Source organism: Neolamprologus brichardi, chromosome 22 (assembly GCF_056152115.1).
Source record: "Neolamprologus brichardi isolate AB-2024 chromosome 22, ASM5615211v1, whole genome shotgun sequence".
Lineage (NCBI taxonomy): Eukaryota > Metazoa > Chordata > Actinopteri > Cichliformes > Cichlidae > Neolamprologus > Neolamprologus brichardi.
Genome location: NC_142124.1, coordinates 27,258,595 through 27,278,725, shown reverse-complemented (window position 1 = coordinate 27,278,725; position 20,131 = coordinate 27,258,595). Strand labels below are relative to the sequence as shown.

The following is a 20,131-nucleotide window of genomic DNA, read 5'->3' as shown; positions in this document are numbered from 1 at the left end:
TGATACACGGCAGCTCCAGCAGACTGCTTGCGTAGCTTTGCTTAGTCTTTGAGAACCATCGTCCTTAAAGAACCCATTTGGTTAGAGTCGATCACAGTGACAGAGCAGCAGCTTCCACAAGGGGGAAAAAAGCACTTTGCCGTGTCACACCGCTCGTTCTTTGAGACAGCACGCTTTGAACAAAAAACAATGCTTGTACAGCCAAGACAGACAGGTGAGGTTAGTTTTTACAATGAGAACAGGACGTGACCTTCAGATCTAAAAAAGAAAGAAAAAAATAGCTGTTTGTTAGTTTGTAAAGCTAGTGGAAGTTGATCCAAGGTTTTCGATAAAGTGCACTTCAAACCAGTGCAAAGGTTAAAATATATCTCTCTGTCTGTACATAACTACATATGCAGCAGACGCATAACTACATCTGGAAATGAGACGTGTGTGACAGTTCTCTAATATCAGAATATGTAAACACTGTCTGATGAACAGCACGGCGGTGAGGAAACAATCCTCGCCAGGATGCTAGAAAACAACACTTTGCGTCTGACAGCCAAGGATGAGGGAAAATCTGATGAGATCACAAGACGGCATGTTACATGTTCAAGAGAACATTCGACTGCTTGCACAGCGGTTCCCTGCTATCATCATGCATCACATTGCGTAGACAGTGTGCGGGGGAGAATCTTGGCAGTGTGTCAGTATTACACAGAATCATCCAGGATAACAAAAGCAATGACACCCTGATTTACACCAATTAAAAAAAAAAAAGCAGTGCATTTAAAAGGGTTTTAATCTACAGCTTTACATGGCTAATTAGAAAATAGATCCTCATTAGACCACAATAGTCTGTTGTATCGTACAGTCATGAATGGCAAATCTTTGTCACATGCATGCACATCAAATCTGCCGTCGATTATATCAGCAAGCCTGTTTACCGCCTGCCATTCGAGATTCAAGACGCATTATCAAAATAACTGATTAACTAGAGGCTACAACTACTAGTAGTTGTATATAATTTCATATTTTATAGCAGTAATTCCATAAAATTGCTTCAGCATTGTTAGATTGTTAAATATTCATCACGTCAAAGGAAAAATTGTTTGCTAAACCTCTCTCCCGGTTAGCTATCGCTCCATCGTAGCAACTCGTTTAGGCACAAGAAGCCTGTCAAGCTATGGATTTCTGCATGTTTAAGTGCGTGGGCATTTATACAGCTTTTCTAGCTTTGTTGATAAATCAAAGTGCTTTTGACTCCAAGCGACACTTAAACATACATTCATAGAGTGCTTTACTCGATGCAGTTTAAATATTTTATCTATACATCACATGCAGGCCAATTTAGACTTTAGACTGTGGAGGAAGAGTACCCCGAGGAAAACCTGCTCATTCACAGGGAGAACACGAAAGCTCAACACAGAAAATTCCCAGCTGGGGTTCAAACCAGTGAAGCAACAGAACTAAACGCTGCCCGTGGCTTGTTCCAAAACCAAAAGTAGGCACAAAAGTATGGGAGGGTATGATAATGTTGGGTGCTACCATCAGCTGCAGCTGTATGCATTTACATCTTACATCATTGTAACCTATCCACTTCCACATCCAAAGATGTCAGTGCCAAAGCAGATGAATAATTTGTGTTATAGGTTGTGAAATATAAGAAGTTGTAGACTGACTTTATATAAATGTGACGTTACCTGTTGGAAGAAAATGTGCTGTACTGTGCTGAGGGCTGAACATTTTCACTGTCGCTACTTTGGTGTTTTTAAACAGGATGTGAGAGGGGAAACTGACGGAGAACCAGAATGCACTGCATACACATGCAGCAGCCACTTGTCAACCACACAGCAGCCCTGGCCTAAGGGCTTTTACCCTTTTACTGTTTTTTTAACCTACTAAGGACCAGAATTTACCAAACATGCACTGTGCTAGCCACTGACACCATAAAAGAGATCAGAAGAGCCAAGGGCAATTTTTCCATTGACTATAGAAGTTCTTTTTGATACAAGAAGAGTCGCCCCCTCCTGGTCATTAGAAGAAATGCGTGTTTAAAGCCACATACAGTATCTTTTATTTGGAGCTGGTTTCTTTTTATTTTATTTTATTTTTTCTGCATTATTTGACAAATACTATGGCTGTGCAGTTATTTATTTCAAACACACCATCTAAGAAGTCCAAAACATCATGAATCTACATATACACGTCTCGTTCCAAAAATGCCAAATTCACATTCACTTTTTATATAATGCCATGCACACATTGCCTAAAATTTGTCTGCCATATTGGACATGATACAACAACCTGTTGCTAAGGAAACATATGTATGCCTTGACTGGTTGGCAGCAAATGTTTCCTGTAGTTCTTCAGATTTGTCAGCAAACACTTTTATCGGCACTATTAGCCAAGCAGATATAAAACAAAGCAGAAAGGGAGAAAGCTCACCTTCAAAGTAATGGTCAGACTGTCGCTAAGCTTTTGTGTCTAGTCTTCAACTGATCTTGTCACCATTTTTGGCACATGTCTAAAATGGGTGATGAATGGTTGGTGGTCAAATGTCTATAGAATCAGTATAAAAACGTCTAATCACAACTTGTACTACTTTTTCCTTTGTTTAACACATTTTGGGATGTTGGCTTCCCCAACCAACATACCCCAAAACGTGTAGAAATCATGCAAATAAAGCTATGTTATGTCTAAATTCAGCTTAAAAAAGGAAAAATTGTAGGCAACAAAGTCAAACAGAGGTATGACAGTCAAGTAGCTGAGATTAGCTTGATTGGTTAGCTAGCTAACGCTGAAAAACCCAGGAGCAGTGACAGGTCTGCTTTTGTCTACTTAGGTCTGACATCACATTTTAGTAATGTAAACATTACTGCAGGTTGGAGGGGTATCATTCTAAATTGCATAAGGGCCTTGAGAGGCTGAAAAGCTCGACAGGTGGCACGATGGTAACTAAGGGGAGGTGGGGCTTAGCAAATGGTCCGATCCTGAATCTTGTTAATCTGTTACTAAGTCAGTACAAAAACACAATTACAAAGTAAATGCTATCACAGCAGGTAGGATCATTTCTTATCAAATATACTTTGCTGCACACTTCTATGCAAACGTTTGTTGTAGCCTAACACTTAGCTAGTCATGGACAGCAAGATTTTTTGAGATGTACAGATAAACATACAGACAACACACTTTTTACTTTTCATTTGACACATTTGATGATAATTACACACAGAGACTTAGATGTAGACGGACTACTTACACTGTAAATAACATAAGCAGGTAAAAAATAAATAATTTTAAACAATATAGTCATTTCTGTATAAATGAACATCTATGTTTCGTACAACAAAATACTTCATGTACAATCAAGGACATAAATGCTATGCATCTATTGCCTTGTAAGGATAGTGTAAGACTATCATTAGTGTAACCCTTAAAGAAGAATTCAATCAACCAGCGATAGCAAAAGCTCTAAACCAACTATAAAGGGAAAGTAAGTAAATGCTTTAAACCACAATTAGCATCTGTTAGTGTTCTGGCTGAGAGGTTATTCATAAGGCCGACAAAACATCTACAATCAATCCTGTCATCGATGTCAGATGTTTTGCTTTGACTGGCTACACATCAAACTCAGACTTCTGAGTTAGCGGTTTAAACAGTCACAATATACCAATCCTTTATTAACAGCTGCTAACCATCCTAACAAATGGGATATACAAATCTGGCCTCTTGGATACCAGGAAATATATACATTACATCTATTGTACAGGGTAAAATGACCTCATCCCCTTCCTTTAGACTCAGATCGGTCCAGTAAGCCTGCAGTAGGAGCACCTTTACTTGAAGTAGTTGAGTCCTGCCACTAAGAAGAACTTCTCCAGGAATAATTCAGAGTCCAAGACGGCGATGTGGGCGGCGCGGCCGATCAGCGTGTTGGCTGTGTTGGGTAGAGCGTGGAACACATTCTGGCGGATCAGACGGCACTCTTTAGCTTCTACGAGTGGCTGCAGGAGGTTGTTGATCATCTCGGTGTACACGGGCCCTTCAGTGCGAGGGGAAAAAAAAGGAAAGTAATGGCGAGTCCTCCTACGTGCATGATGTCTTATTCATATTCAAGTGTTAAAACTTAGGGCCACAGTTAGATTTATTAGTGATTCATCAGCTGTTTTTGTTTGGTCAACAAATGCCAGATATTCTATAGAGAAACTTACTTTTTCATGTTGATAGAGTGGATATAAAATTAGGAAAGCTTCTAAATATAATGCAGTGCAGAACATCACCACCATCTAAACGACCTTAATAAGAAACATGAAACATACACCCCATAATAACAATAATTCTTGTCAATTTTTTTGATTTGCATACTTACTGCAACATACTTCCGTTCCACTTTTTTGAAATCTGTGCAAAGTTTTGCCATTACAGAGTGTTTACCCTTACTGGGATTTTTGCATGTACAGGTGCTGGTGAGCCAGACTGTTTTTTGCCCCAGTGCAATGACTTCCTAGAGTCTTGGCTGGTTGCCATACAACACCCTAGAGCCTAATCTCCTGTAAAACTGAAAATGTCATGCCAACCCCACTAACCATGTCATGTGTGGAACATGGGTGACAGGATCAGTTCAGAGTGTCTGCACAGATATGTATGACTTAAGTTTTCCATATGGGTAGAAATTTAGAAGAAGTTGCTAAATCTGAGCTGTTAAAGTCCAGAGGTTTATAAATGAAAGCAAATGAATTTGTTAAAGACGTCATCAGGTGATGCATTCATATTTAGCCACATGCTAAACGGTTTTTATACAAACTAGTAGATGTTTTAAGAGCTTGACGGCTTGTTGTTTTAAGGAAATTTCACTTCTCATTCAAGGTTTCTTGATTTCTAAAAACAAAAGGTGCAGAGTCCCAGGTATTTACCTCCCAGTCGGGGTTAGACAGAGCTCGTGGCTTACAACACCAGCTATCAGCTACCTACCATGCAGTCTTGAGATCTCTTTCCAGGCATTTTACCCCTATTCACACTTTGCCTCTAGTTACCTTAAGGTCTCGCAGCGATTTAACCCTTAACTCCTGGTGACGTTAACAACTTCCGCCTGTTTTCACACCTTAGCTCATGTGATGACACACATGATCAATAGTGGATCAACGACCCTCAAGACCACCTTGAAATCTCCGCCTTTTGGTTTTTAAATATGAAGAAATCTCTTGCGCTATGTCCACACGTCACGGATATTTTTGAAAATGGAGATTTTCCGTTTTCGTTTTGAAAAAACAAAACAAAACTCTGTCCACATGTAAACGTTAAAAACGAAATGTTGGCCAATCAGAAGTCTAGAAGCCTGGGTGGGAAAGACTAAACAGGGTTTTGTACCCTCACAAAACCTTAAGTACTTCTGAAAAGTTTTTGTTTTCCTGGAAAGGCAGATAATTTTGTGTTACTTTTCAAGTACCTTTAACATTTCAAATGTTAATGACTAAAGATAGTATTTTGGTTGGTGTAAACTCACAACCAAAATGAATACAGCATACATAAATTGAATTTTTTTAAAAAGTATATTTATTCAAAACGACGTCGGTATTTGGGTTGTGACAGCGGCTGTGTTGAAAATGCATAGAAAAATCAGCGTTTTCAAAACCACCCATGTACGTGTGGACATAGCCTTGGATGAACGGTCCAGTTCCTTTCTTTTTTTAAGCTCTTGAGTCTACCCTGACCTGGATGACTGACTAAGAAACATATAAAACTAGAAGATGATACATCAGTGAATGGTAACTGGCCTACACTGGAACAGTTACAGGTCTTCACTAACCATCTATAATCACTGATAACCCCAACCAAGATTTTTTTTTCATTATTCCATAAAGTCTTGGCAATCCATGGACAAAGAGAGGAATAATTCTCACTGACACATATAAAAATCTGTTGAGGCTATTTTCCAAAGAGGTACTTTTTTGCTTCTCTCCAAATAATAAGGTCAGTGTTGAGAGCAAAGGCTGGAATCATCACTGATGAAGCCCTTAAAAGGTTTTGCATGTGGGTGTTCTAGACCCAGATATACGTAAAACAAAAGTAAACCATTCCTATATCTTATTTTAACTCAACAGGGATGGCATGAAATGAGAAAAAGTGTGACTAATTAACCTTCTGACGTTTAAGTCATCGATGACACCACCAACTCTAACTCCAACTCAAACTCTGACCCGAGGCGATCAGAATATGTAGTTGCTGTTTTTATGACACTGTTCTGACAAGTCTTCCCTATTAACCTGCTGTCACGATCCTGGGTCTTATGACCCAGTGTTTTGAGTTTTGATGTTTATATGATTAAGCTCATTCGTTTTTCTAGTTCTGTGTTATTAGAGTTCCCTTGTGTCTTCCAACCCCTGTTAAGTCTCCCTTGCCCTTCATGTGTTTCAAGTCTGTGTCTTACGTTGTCAAGTTCTGGTTGTCATGTCTGCGTCTCATGTTTCCTGTTTTATTTTGAAGAGATCTTGTGTTCCTGTGTTCATCGTGTTTAGTTTTACTCTTCCACTGTGACGTCGTTATGTTCATGTGTGTCAGCTGTCCCCCATGTGTTCCCACTTCTCTCATTAGCCTCCTGTGTGTATTTAGTCTGTGCGTTCTCATTCAGTCTTTGTTGGATCGTCTGTGTTGTTCCCATGTGTTCAGGTTTTCATATATCCTCATCGTTGCCATGTTTAGAGTTTGTGTTTCTGTTTGCCAGGGTTTTCATAGTTCGTGTTTCCTTTCTAGGTTACCCAGTTTAGGTTATTGCTTAGTTTGCATTGTTTTTGCCCTTTTATTTTCTATTTTTCTGTCTGCCTTAATAAACAGCTCATCATCAGTTAAGTTTCTCTCCTCTAACACCTGCAGTGTTAGAGGAGAGAAGGGGACACAGTCTTACCTGCTGTCATGTGAGGCACGCTCCTTTCGTGAATAATGTAAAATGTCATTCTAGGAATAAACAAGTGTGCTAAAATAATGTGGACGACGAGGCCCCCAGGTGCCCAGATATCCAGATAGAAACTATAGAAATACAAATATGAGCTAAAGTAATGACAGCTGCATTGTTCACCTGTGGTTCTATCTTTGAGAGCAGTTTTGCACATCTCTATTCTGGCAGAGTGAAAAGGAACGTAGCGGTCCTGCGGAGACGCCACCAGCACAACGTTCTTGAAGAACTGGAGCCCTACAAGGACATGAAAGACGCAAGTAAAGGAGACAGCACAGAGTAGAGAGAAGGAGGGCAAGACAGGGTAAAGGATTGAATTGGTTGTAAAATGCAAAGTACAATCACAAAGCACAATGACAGGCCTTGATACGATAAAGCTGTGTTTTTTTTCTGTCTCTCTCTCTAGTCTCCTCTCTGTGTGCTTTTAAGAGAGTGCACTGGTGGGTTTCCAATGACAGGGTTTGGATCACTTTGTCAGCCTGCCACAGCTGTAGAGAGGGGGGAAAAAAAGCGTTTTCAGGCTTATCTTCTTCAAGCCTGTGTGACAAACGACTGCTTTGTTCCACTCACACAGTGGGGAGGCCTCTCACAGGCCTCTTGCAGCTCGCTGGCAGGGGTTTGAGTGTTAGCGAGCTGACACGTACAGAAATTTGACAAAAAAAAGACAAGATGACAACATTTTCATGAATATTTGAACAGCCTGCCTTTCAAGCAACAGTCTGTAAAGTGGGGCCGTCAACACGCAGCCTCTGTTTCGGATCTCAGCCGCTTTCAAGCCGTACCTGGTTTCTGACTCAGGAGATAGAGGAACGTTTTTCGTGGATCAACGTGATCTCTGAAGGTGAGCTGCAGCAAAGATCCGGATTTTTTCAGCTTCTGCATTAACCACAAACCTAAGCAAAACACACACACAACAAATCAGGACTCAACATGCTTCACAGTAGCTGAGCAGTATGGATGATATTCTTAGACAAAAGACAATATGCTGCTGAGAGGCGCGAAACACGCAGCGCTGTGCCTTCTTCCAGGAGACGAGCCGTGGCCTCACCTGTGCTGACCAGTGTGCTGTTGTTGTACAGCGTTCCCAAGTGTGGCCCTGACAGCGAGAGGAAAGTGTGCAGTTTGGGCAAATAGCAGCGGAAGCGAGGCCTCGTCAGCACCGAGCGGATGATGATGTTCCCCAGAGAGTGGCCGATGAAGCTGTTGGCCGAAGACAAACAACTTTCAGAGAGAGGAACTTGCAGCATGAGTGGGCGGCTGGGAAAAAAAAAAAAATGCCTCCAACGCTGCTGACCTACGACACTGCCCGATAGCTTTGGTAGATTCCTCTGGAAGCAGGAACGGGTTGCAGCGGAAGCTATTTGGAGATTCCTGCTGCAGCATGCGGTGATTACAGAAAATTCATTAACTTGCTAAATGTTTAAACATCCTCAAAGGCAATGACAACTTATTGATGCGAACATAGAGGACAAACCGCACGAATTAATAGCAGCTTCCCAGCAGTGGGAAATATTAGATTCATCAAGCTATGTCTGTCACTTAGTTTAATTACTGTACTGTTGCGGCTTTACCCACAATCCCTCATCTCCATGCCTGCTCCTTCTCATCTGTCTGCTCCCAAACTAAATATAGAGGTAATGTGGAAAGAGCCAGATGCTGTTGCGGCACTCCATTGCCTTTTGTCTTTGATACTCACTCCCCAGAGAATACGCGACAATAAAAAGAGAGTTAAGAAACTTGGGCAGAAACTCTCACAAAGAAATAAATTGTCACATTGAGGGCAATTAAGCGGGAAGATGAATAGCTTAATTTGATTGGAACTAGGCAGCACAGTGCTGCATAAAGCAGCGCAGTCCATCATGTGAAAGTCACAAGCTTATTGGCACGGTATGATAAGAGCTTTTCATCTGTTTTGTGTCACTTATCCATTTTGAGTCTATACATTATCACGGAGCTGTCATTCTCCGAAGTTAAAACTTCCACAGAAGAATCAGGGCAAAGTCTCTGCTGCCATCTGCTGACTGGACTGAATACTGCTCAGGCTGGTCCTTTACTGGTTTCCCTTAACCTCAAATGACTTCCCAAATGAGAATCTTCTAGCAGAGGAACTGTAAGACCAAAATGAAACTACAAAGTCAACTTGAAGGGTGATATATTCTAATTTCTGGAAGCAGGCTTGTTTGAAAAGTCACTTGAATGTATTTGCACCCTATCTCTGCCCTTAGGGGGTTCACCAGCAAGCTAGTGGATATTAAGAGGTTTAATATCCAATAATAATGAAATGTGTCAATAATGGGCAAGCTGCAGCGTGTTAAACCTGGCCGACTGACCTGATCCTGCCTATGGTGAGATTGTAGAGCTGGATGTGCTGAATGATTTCATCCAGCAGCCTGTCCGTCATGGCGTCGAAGTCTGCAAACGTGTCGGCCTGCGGGAGAAAAGCAAGGCTGTCAGCGCTCTGCAAATTGCCTCGAAGCACACTTTCACAGTTTTGCTCCCGTCACTGTCAAATGTACCTGGTTCCTCTCAGACATGAGGAAGTCGAGCCTAGATCCTGGCAGTCCCAGCTCTATGAAAGTCTTCACAAGCCGAAGGTCAGCACTGTTTCCTGGAAGCAGGTGACGAAACACACACAAAGTTTGTAGCTCTGCTTTTATTAAGCATGTTCGATAAACATTTAAAAGTTAGCCTGAAATGAGTTTCAGGGAATTAGTATTCACAGACTGCACAGTGCAGTGTAATAAAGTTGTAGGACTTTTATTACATTTACAATACTAATAGGGAATCATATGAAAGGCTGTACAGAAAGTTATGGATGTGTCAGTGCAATGCAGACGTGGAACTGGATCGCAGCGAAGCAGAACATTTTTTAAATGTGCAGCCTCACCATCAAGCCCATGGACGCACACCACCAGGTGTATGCCGTCATCAAACTCCTCATCATCCTCTTCAGGAGGGAAGTAGGGGAGATCTGATGCCAGGAACGGGAGGTCGCTGTACAAGCTGGCCTGGAAGCTCAACTCTTTGAACAGCTCCTCTTTGGCTTTGTAGAAACTGGAGAAAAAAAGTGATATTATATTACTAAACTTATACTGAACAATTTTAAGCTAATGAGATATGAGCTGATTTAAGCCTTTAACCCTTTGCTGTCTCAGCCATCATACGTTCTAATTGTAAGCTAGTCTTAAAAGGGCAAAATGTGACTACTTTTTCATGTGTGACAGAATGATTCATTTTTATGATTCTTGACTGTAAACACTGGAGAGAATAGTTTAATAGTATTTTTTAAAAATTATATACCTGCCTAGCTTTAGACTTAGGCCTGAGCTTAGGGTTGGCATGTAGACCTTAGAGCAGGGGTGGCAAATTAATTTCCCCAAGGGGCCACATGAGATGTGGAGGGTTGTGCCAGTAGTCTTATAAAAAGATAAAATTGATATTAAGCAGAACTGAGTCCAGCCTACTGGTACAGTCCTCCACAACAGTCCCAGTATCTCACTTGCAGCCCGTTGGGAAAACCTAATTGTCTACCCCTGCCTTAGAGAGACAAGTTGATGAATGTTTCATTTTCCAAAAAGTGAATTACTCCTACAGCTTTCGCCGTGTAGCCCAAATATAATAGACAACCTACATTCAATTTTCAGAATTTACATTGCTCATGCTGCCCACTTCTTGAGCCCGTGTTGCTTAACAGAAGTCTCAGACTAACCAGTAAGCTGCTCAAAAGTTTTATTACGCTGTCATTTTGCCAGGTTTCAGATTACAGTCATGCAGAAGTCAAAGCCAATCCGATTCAAGTTAGTGTACTTCCAGCTTATCATGATGGATTTGTCTGTGTACTCTTTGATGTGACTTAATACATTCAGGAGGCATTTCACCTTGGCTTCCTTGCTTCAAATTTGCCCTCGTTTCATTTTGTTATGCTAGACTTTCCAAGCATGAGTAACTGCCAGCTACTGCACCAGATGTCAGGAGTCATCTCCCAAAACCCATGAAAACACCTCATGTTTTGGCCTTCAGTGATTCCTGAGATTAGGGACAAAACAGGTTTTAATTTTCTAAAATATATTTTTTGATTTTTCAAAAACATATTTACATATAATTGTTACACAAAGTTTTGGCTGTCTCACCATGTTTTGGTACAATCTCTCAGGTGTAACATTTTTTAATAATTTATGTTTTTGCTGGAGAAGTGCGAGGTTTTCGTCAACACCGTCAGACACAAAGAAATGCAAACACTGCAAATACTTTTCTTACTCAGTTGTATATAGCATTTGTATTCTATTTTATTCTATTGTGTATATAGTATTTTATTTTATTCTATTGCATTCCAGTGTTTTCTAATTTCTGCTACATAACTTTGCACTTTTGCTGTAACAAAACAAATTTCCCACCTGTGGGACTAATAAAGGTCATCTTATCTTATCTTATTAGCAGCTTCTCTATTCTATTGTTTATGCACATATGTTTTCAAAGTAATTATACCACATTTAAAAGTAAGATTGTTTTGGCTTTTTATTATTAGAGTTACAGTCATGCATATTTTCAGAAGCTTGTATTTAATCTGTATAAGAAACAGTCATATTAAGCAGCATGCAAATTACACATTTATTGAGAAAATTACGTATTTTTATTGGAAGATCATGAGGGAGGAAAATATATGGTTCTCCAAAAGAGAAAAATAAACAAAAACTCCATATTATGGAGTTGACAAGGTGCTGACGGTGGTGACACACTAGTAGAAAACAAGATATTATTTCTTTCAAAATGACAATTAAACCTTAACAACCTTTGTAATATCACAGGACACATCATAACAATTCTGTTTTTGCACATGTCACGTTCTACATCTTAATCGTTCACCAGCAAGTAGCTGCCTACTGCTCCTTGATTCCTAAAGTTCTCTGTGGTTGTGTGTTTAGACCCTGCTGGACTTTTGTGCTTGTTTCCAAAACCTTCTCTTCTGACTTTTTTCTCTTCCTTTCAGATCACTGGTGTTCTTTATTTTTCCCTCTTTCACTCTATTTCTCCATCTTTCCCTTTCTTGAGAAACTCTTTCTTCAACTCAGGCTGGCTGTTAATTTTTTCTCTCTTTCTTTTTTGATCATCCCTGTTCCTTCTCTTTCGTTCCTGACAGGTTCCCCTTTGCTATTCTAGCCTGAAATGTACCATTTTGTAATTACTATAGTTTTTCTGAACCTTGTGCTTTTTCACAGATTAAGGTTGAATATTCACAACACAATTATGCATTAAGCAATAGAAATGCTATCCGGCCATTAAGTTTGATGTCATTAGCCATTTCCAGGTCCAAACTCCGCTGCAGATCCCAAAGTCAAAGGAACTCTGCGGCATCGCAGAGAGTTACAAACTGTCTAAATTCTTTCATCTTTAATAAAATGATCAGTGTGGCTGCTCTACCAGGTGTAACATCCAGGAATCCATGAAAACAGAATATATGAAATGGTTAGGCTGACAGTGATCACTGGCTGTTTTTAGGGGCTTGTTCAGATGTAATAGAACAAGATAAAAAGCATTAAAACATTTTAACAGCACAACAGGCTTAATAAACACAGAGTAGTTTGGGCCCGGAAGCAGGATTCATACATCATCACTTAAAGAACAGCTCTCGGGGCACAGCTAGCTCAGTAGATGCCACATGATCAAAAGGTTGGGCGTTCAAATCCAACAAACAGAGGCTATCCTGGATTGGTAGCTGCCCACTGCATCACTGAGTGAATGGGTTAAATGCAGAGGACTAAGCATGTAGGACTCTACAATCTACCTAAATGACGCTGTTTTTAAAAAAAAACTAATTAAATCTTGGATTACATCGACTTTGGTGTTGACGCACTATGGTTGTGACACAGAGTTTTATCAGAAAGGTGTGCAATAAATGAAATAAAAACAAACAAATTATCACAGCAGTGACCTCATGGCATGTGTATCAAACAGGAAGTGGTAAAGGGGTCCTCAGAGTGTAAGCTACCCACAATAATTCCTGATTTTTTTGTACTTTTAAAAAAATCTGACGGTGTTGACAAAGACTCTGGACACTATTTTAATCAGTTAAAAAATATTAAAAAATTAATTTTCAATTGCATATTTTGATATTATATAAGGTATTGACTTAAATAATTAGTGACGAGAGCCATGATGTTTAATTTTACATTACTTTTAATTTTTTTTCTGTATTTTAATATTATCACACCTGCATCTGGACAATGGATTTTTAAGGTACTGGTAATGTATTGTACCATTTAAAATAAATATATATTTATAAAAAATGCAAAATCATAGTTTTGTTGTATAAACATTGCCTTGGTTTGTCTTTTAGGCAGTTGGGTTAACACTTGTATGCATATTTTTAACCACAAAATTGGGTTTTATCTGCCGGACATGTTTTGTCCTTTATCTCAAGAATCACTGATTTGTTTCCTGCAGCTGGTGTGGATGATGATAACACTCCAGCAAAATTTTCCTTCAGAAATCGAGCTAAATTTTAGAAACATTTTTTTATTGACACCCAATTGAGAAAGGAACCCTGAACATAAATCCAGCCCACCATAACCCCCTGAGATCTAAATTCTCATTAGTGATGACCTCAAGTCTCAAACCCTAACCCTAGCCCAATGTTTTGGAGACAAGCAAGTATTTATCAGAAAAAATGTCTACAGATTTTGATGCACATCTGCTAGGATGGTTACTTTACTTTTACACTAATTGGCAAGAGCTTTAAAAAGAACAAAAATATTATATTCTCAAGTTTCTTTTCCATCTTCCGTATTTGGTGGGTGTTAATCAAGAAAGTCTTCAAGCTTTGTTGTACAAGACACACTGTACATATTTAATAGATAGTTATACAGACATTTAAGCTAAATACTGCGCTTCAAAACTTGTGAAATTGATCACATCAGTCCTTGAACTTTAAAAGTGCATAACAGAACTGATGTCATAGGACTGAGAACATTTGCAAAGCTATGTTAATACATGTTTAAATTTGCAGCTACTCAGTAGGTCAGTGTTGACCGAAGTCAACAGTTTAATGCCACATTGTAATGGTAACTAAGTTTAAGGTTTATTTGAAGCTTCCAGTTAACCCTAGGCCAAAGTCATCATAGGTGGTAACCATAATCCTAACCCTCGTCCTACCCTAAAACAGTTTTTAGAAAAAGGTAAAAGATGCCTTTATTTGAATAAATATGAATAGTTTTCAGTGTGTCCGTTTTTGTTTTTTTCTTGATTCCCTCATTGCCAGAGCTTGAGGGAACACATTAAAAAAAACATATATGACAAATTCCCACTGATTATGCTTAGGTTGGGATTAGAGTTGGTGTTGCCAGTGATGTCAACTCAGACCTCAGAGGTTTAAGATCTTCAGACTGAAAATATACTTGTGCTTCTTTAAGTAGGCGGTTGTTGATTTTCTTGCTTGTTCTGCAAACCAAAGTGCAGCACAAGTCTTGTCTCTTTGTTAGCACACACTGGCACTGTATGTGTATCATTCTTTGTGTATTTCTGCTTTTTCCCACATTCCCAACTTCATGCATCTTGCATATTGTTTGTTTGCTTTGGGAAAAGTTATTTTACTTTGCAGTGCAAAGAGAATTGAGCACATTTCAATGAGACGTTATATATTAGCTAAGTTAGCAAGCATTGCTAGGCCTGCCGGCTTAGCTAATGCATTTAATTTTTCATTTCTAAATGTTACTGCTTGGTAAATACCAAAAGAAAGTTCTATAGGCTTATAGATCTTAAAACTCTGTGTAAAATATCTTTTTTTTATTGAGCAGCAACACAAAAGTAAGTAGTAAGTGTACTAATAAACTTAGCGGGATACAAAGAGGTAGAATGCCTGTTAGGAAAAACAAAAACTCACTTCAGCATTCGTTCATTTGTCTCTTCATCCATGTTCAGGGGACTGAGTGAAGATGAGGAGATGATACCGAAGGAGCCCAGAGGCTGATGGGTGATAGGTGAGGTTGTCTGACGAGTGGACATTCCACTGATAGATGGAGAGTCTCTCAGGACGGATGAAAATGGGAGGCAGGTTGGGGCACAGGAGACTGACATGTTCACCACCTCCACCATCTTCTTGTTCACAAAGGCTAGTCCTGAGTTAGGGATCTTGGAGGCCTTGGATTGGCAGTCCAAAGGCGCTTTCTCACAGCTCGATACTCCATTTACATCAGCAGGTGACACTATCTCTCTGTTTGTCACGCCCAAGGGGTCACTTGGCCTCTGAGTGGTGCTGTTACTGTTGGGCAGATCACTGAAGCATGAAGGTTTTATAAGTATCTGTGAGGGATCTAGACATTCATGTTTCTCAGGCCCGAATAGTTGGGTCTGATGGAAACTTTGGCACTCATCTCCCGTGTTAATCCTCTCCTGATCTGTTGCACTTTCATGCACACATGGTTTGTTTCCACAGCTGCAGGGCACTGTTTCCGATTCAACGACAAAGACATCCTTCACTGAGGTTACTCCACTGATGTGTGTTTGATTGTTCGTATTCTCCCTCTGGCTGCCAATAACAGCACTTTCCTTGACACGAGGGCTTTCTGCAGACTCTTGTAAAAGTAATACTTCAGAAACACTGCTTGACGCTGACTTTATCCTGTATGTCTCTGACAGGTACTGTGGAGAGTTTGACTTTTCAGAGGTCCCATTCTCCTTGACAATATGGCCAGGATTTGATGATGAACTCATGTCTAATGGAGATAATTCTGACTGTCCAGAATCCAGGTTGCTGTACAAAGAACAGTTTGTCCTACATGAATCTTCATGTTGTACTAAGCTCTTGCAATCTGTTTCCTGGTTGAGCAGCATATGGCCATCCTCTACATCTTCTGGGCTACTTATCTGCGGCGCAGAAACAGACTTGGTCAGCTTGCTTAGCTGCCTCTGATGCTGATCCTCCTCATAGGGCAGAGAACTAATTGATGTAAGTGAAGCCTGTATACCTCCACTTGGAAGGCTGCCGTTGCTCTCCATCTGCAGGCCTTCCAGATAGCTGCGGTGCACCGGATGATTTAACACTATTTGCTGTGGGATCTCCCGTTCGCTGGAAAAGTCCAGAGGGGGTCGTCCTCGCAGTGCGGCCTCCACCGGCCACGCTACAGAGCTGGGCTCACTCTCGATACCAGAGTCTGAAATAACAGAGGACGAGCGCTTCATGACCTTGGTGCCGACCAAACCTCCGCGATGAGTCGTCTCTTTTCTGAGCTCACCCGGAATGAGTGGTATTACTGGACAGCCAGCGGGTACACTGATAGGAGGGACATCCTCACTTTCATCATCCACTGAGTGATTTAAAGGCATGGCGATGTTAGGCTGCTCTTCAGTGTTTTCATTCTCTATTGCATTGCTGTGGTTTGTGGCATCACAAAGTTGGGCAATTACTTCTGTTACAGGATGAGAAGACTTGTGACTGTTGTCTGCAGAATCTGTGAGGGGACTAAAGCTTGAGGAGGGAGCCAAAAGTGCCTCTCCTCTACAAGGATCACATGACTTATTTGCAACAATCTCGCCTGAACTATAGCTCTCCTTATTTTGGCTGTGATTTTCTGCTGCTTCCGTCAAGTTTTCCTTCACTGCCGCAGAAAGTTCAGTTCTGCCCTCAGTAGGAATGATATTCTGGGTACATCTGGTGTCGCTCTTATTCTGGTCTGCTGTGAGCGAGACATACAAGGGCAGGTCCGTGCATTCACTACCCAGAGAGTCCTTGGGTACTGCTGGTGATACGGCTTCTTGACTGCTTTCGAGAATCCTCTTGGCAAGATCTAAGTTGGTTTGTTCATCAGCAGTTGCAGGCATTGGCACATGTGATGTGTACTCTGGAAAGATAAAGAAATTCAGCTTGTAGAACAAGAGTTTGGTCCTGAGACAATACGTAATGATATGTTAATAGCAGGTAGCAGAAGATATATATTTTGTAGTACGTGTTTGAGGAGACTCCACGTATCTGTCCTCAAAGATGATAGGCAGGCTGTTCCAGTCTCCATCGATGTCCAGGCACTCAACAGGTAAAGGAGGCATCTTGGTCAAGTAGTCTGAGCTCCGTACTTCTGCAGCTATCTGGCCGTGTCTATTGATTCTAAATCAGGACAATTCAAGATTAAATATTATACTTCTTTGCACTCACAGAATGAGTTTTCTGACAGGGGTGGTACTTACAATTCCTCTTGAAATGTCAGAGATATCTCTTTGTGGTGCTCGGTGAAAAAGTACGCCTCCGAGAACCTCCTGACCTTGTGTTTCCAGAGACATACAAAAAAATTAATTTTTGATAAGAGCCTCAGTCTCAGTCTCAGATCACCGGCAAACATATGGTTGGGTTCGATTTCTTGGTTCAATAAGCAAGACAAATTTACCAAGTATTTGATGAGCACAAACAACAGACAAAAAAGCTTGAGAGCTACTCCACTGTGTAGCACATTTTCATATTAAACAGCCCAGTGATTTAATAGAAACTGCAGGGGAAATCATATTAGATTGCTCAGCAAGTTTTAGGACATAGAGGTCCAGAATGGCATTTATAATTTGAATAATTCCTTTTGAAACACTCAAAGCTCACAAATAATCAAGTGCATCAGTAATGAGACTAAACATAGTCTAAACGTGGACTCAGAGAGGGAGCAGCAAGCCTGCTGTGTTAATGGCAACAGGTTTGATGCATTTTACACAAGATTGGAAATTAGTGTGTTCAATATTTAACAACAGAATAAATTATGTACATGGAAAAAAGGACAACTTGATTTAATGGGACATGACTGATCAGGGGTTCATGATATGAAATTACATCATTTAAACCTTTGTCTCTGATCTTACACATATTCAGTAAGCATAGCTGGACTGGCCATCAGGCATACTGGGTATTTGCCCGGTATGCCCGATGGTGATTTTTTGTTTTCATCGGCTGATATTTTTTTGTTGTTGCTTTTTTTAACGGTTTAAGCAATGAAAGGTGGTGGATTGGCCAGATGCTGGCAGATGTGTAAAAATAACTGGTGGTGGTGGTGGTTTCTATGGCGAAGCTTCCATAGAGGCCAGCAGGTGGATGAGGGAAACGGGAGGCAGGAGGAGCAGAGACCCGAGGCGGCCGCCGGTCTGAGTGTCAGGTGAACTAAACTTCAGGTAAGAAGTTATGACCTGCAGTCTATCTGGGTCAGATACAAACCGAGTTTATGTGTAGCTTATTTTTGTTGTGCTGACTTTTTACAGTCAGTTACGTCAGTTACAATAACTCGTACAGCGTACTAGCTAGCATGACAGAGTTTCTATACAGCTGGGTGGGTGCTATGATGTTACTGATAGTGAACTTTATTTTATTCATACGGTTAGTTAGTAGAGTTGCCAACCGTCCCATAAAAAACGGAATCGTCTCATATTCAGTGAAAATATTACGCGTTTCGTATTGAGCTGAGAAGGAACACAGTTTGTCCCGAACTTCAGTAGAATGGAAAAGACACAAAGCTGGAGTTATTCTGTGTCTTTGCTGCACAGCTGCCTCTTCTTTGCTCATTCTCTCCCCCTCTCTCTCCTGTTGTTATTTCAATCATGAAACTGATCAATGATCAGTTGATCGGCTTTTCCGTCTCAAGTCCCGTCTCTCTTGTTTGTTTATCGCCCACTTTGCGCCAGAAAGAGGAAACCAGCGGATGTCGCACTAAACAACAGCAGCACGTTTAAGCTTGATCAATTGTTGTTAGAATTTTTTAATATTAATTTCTAGTATCAGCTGATGTTTGCTGGAGCCACAGCTGTAAAAGCTGCTGGTCATGACATCGGTTTGGATATGTGGTGAGAGGCAAACAAGAAAATGAAACCAGGAGATGTCCTTACTGAATCATCAGAGCTGAACAGGTGATGGAGAAACAGTAGGGGTGCAACAATACTTGTATCGGTATTGAACCGTTCGATACAGTGCTTTCGGTTCGGTACGCATATGTATTGAACAATACAAAATTTTTAAATTTATTTTATCAACTTTTCTTCTGACGATGCTGTCTGTGTTGAGAGCTCAGTGGATCTGCATTCTACTACTCCGCCTAGGCTGCACTGTCGAGTGCAGATCAACTGAGCACAGCGCAAGCTAGCAAGACAGAAGCTAAACTCATTGCAACATGGAAGTTGCCTCAGCTGTACTTTTGAGCTAAAAGATATATTTATAATTTTAATAAATGACAAATTAAAAATGAACATTTTTTTGTATCAAAAAAATATCGAACCGTTACACCAAAGTATCGAACCGAACTGTGAATTTTGTGTATCGTTGCAACCCTCAGAAACAGGTTTCCCTTTTAGGTTATGAACTGTTTCTGAGAGACAAATAACACCAGGACCCTTTTCTAAGTAGCTGACAGCTGGTAACTGTGCAGGGGCGGGTCTAGCAAAGTTTTGCCAGGTAGGGCATTAACATTTAAAATGTTTTGCTTTTAATAAATAATTATCTGAATCTTACAACCAAAGTTTTGATCTGATGTAACATGTATAGAAATCATACATATACCAACAAGACAGTGCATATCACTGTCACAACAGCGTTTATTTCCATTCAAAGGCTTTATGGCTTTTCCTATAATACCTTGTCTCTAGTCAAAATGCCCGGGCAGATTTTTTTGTCCCAGTTCAGCCCTGTCAGTAAGCTAAGCACAGACTTTTCATGCTCCTTACCCACCTGCGATCAAATCTTCTGTTTGAAAAAGTCAACTAGGCTTAAGGGCAGGGGAGGGAGAGCTTATAAGGCGTATTTAGACAGAGGATGAACTGAGGGTCAGTATGGATATATAATAATAAATTTAAATCATGTGCAGTTACGCAAGAAGAATCCAAGAATAAATATGCAGAGCTGGAATTGAGAACAAAGCTCCCCTTTTAAAGACTGACTTGGCTGCCTCTAGTATCTTATTATCTTCATGTAATTAAACAGACATTGATGTCATGGGATCAGATGTATTTCCAATACCAAACTTTAAGGAGACAGTAACATGTATATTCTTTTTACAGAACTTTATGCACTCCTATGAAAAACTAAGTACACCTCATTCAGCAGCTTATAGAACCATCTTTACTAGCAGGAATGTGAAGTAATCACTTTCTCTATGACTTTATTAGATTCTAACATCACTGTGGGGGGATTTTTGGCCCACTCATCTTTACAACACTGTGTTGGTAGGGTGCAGGTTGACTTTGGAAGTCAAG

General features: G+C 40.4%; 1 protein-coding gene across 2 annotated transcripts in view; it reads right to left on the bottom strand.

Moving 5' to 3' along the window:
- Positions 1-1,744: 1,744 nt before the first annotated feature.
- Positions 1,745-20,131, bottom strand: part of fam135b (family with sequence similarity 135 member B) — a 50,966-nt gene continuing 32,579 nt past the window's right edge. The window contains exons 11-20 of one of the 2 annotated variants that reach the window (XM_006795264.2): positions 17,105-17,178; positions 16,870-17,024; positions 14,808-16,764; positions 9,819-9,985; positions 9,448-9,539; positions 9,262-9,359; positions 7,980-8,131; positions 7,714-7,824; positions 7,055-7,168; positions 1,745-4,024 (exon numbers count right to left, since the gene is read on the bottom strand). In XM_006795264.2, the coding sequence (XP_006795327.2) occupies positions 3,819-4,024; positions 7,055-7,168; positions 7,714-7,824; positions 7,980-8,131; positions 9,262-9,359; positions 9,448-9,539; positions 9,819-9,985; positions 14,808-16,764; positions 16,870-17,024; positions 17,105-17,178 (3,126 nt within the window). In that variant the 3' untranslated portion in view covers positions 1,745-3,818. The other variant, XM_006795265.2, reaches the window with a different exon arrangement.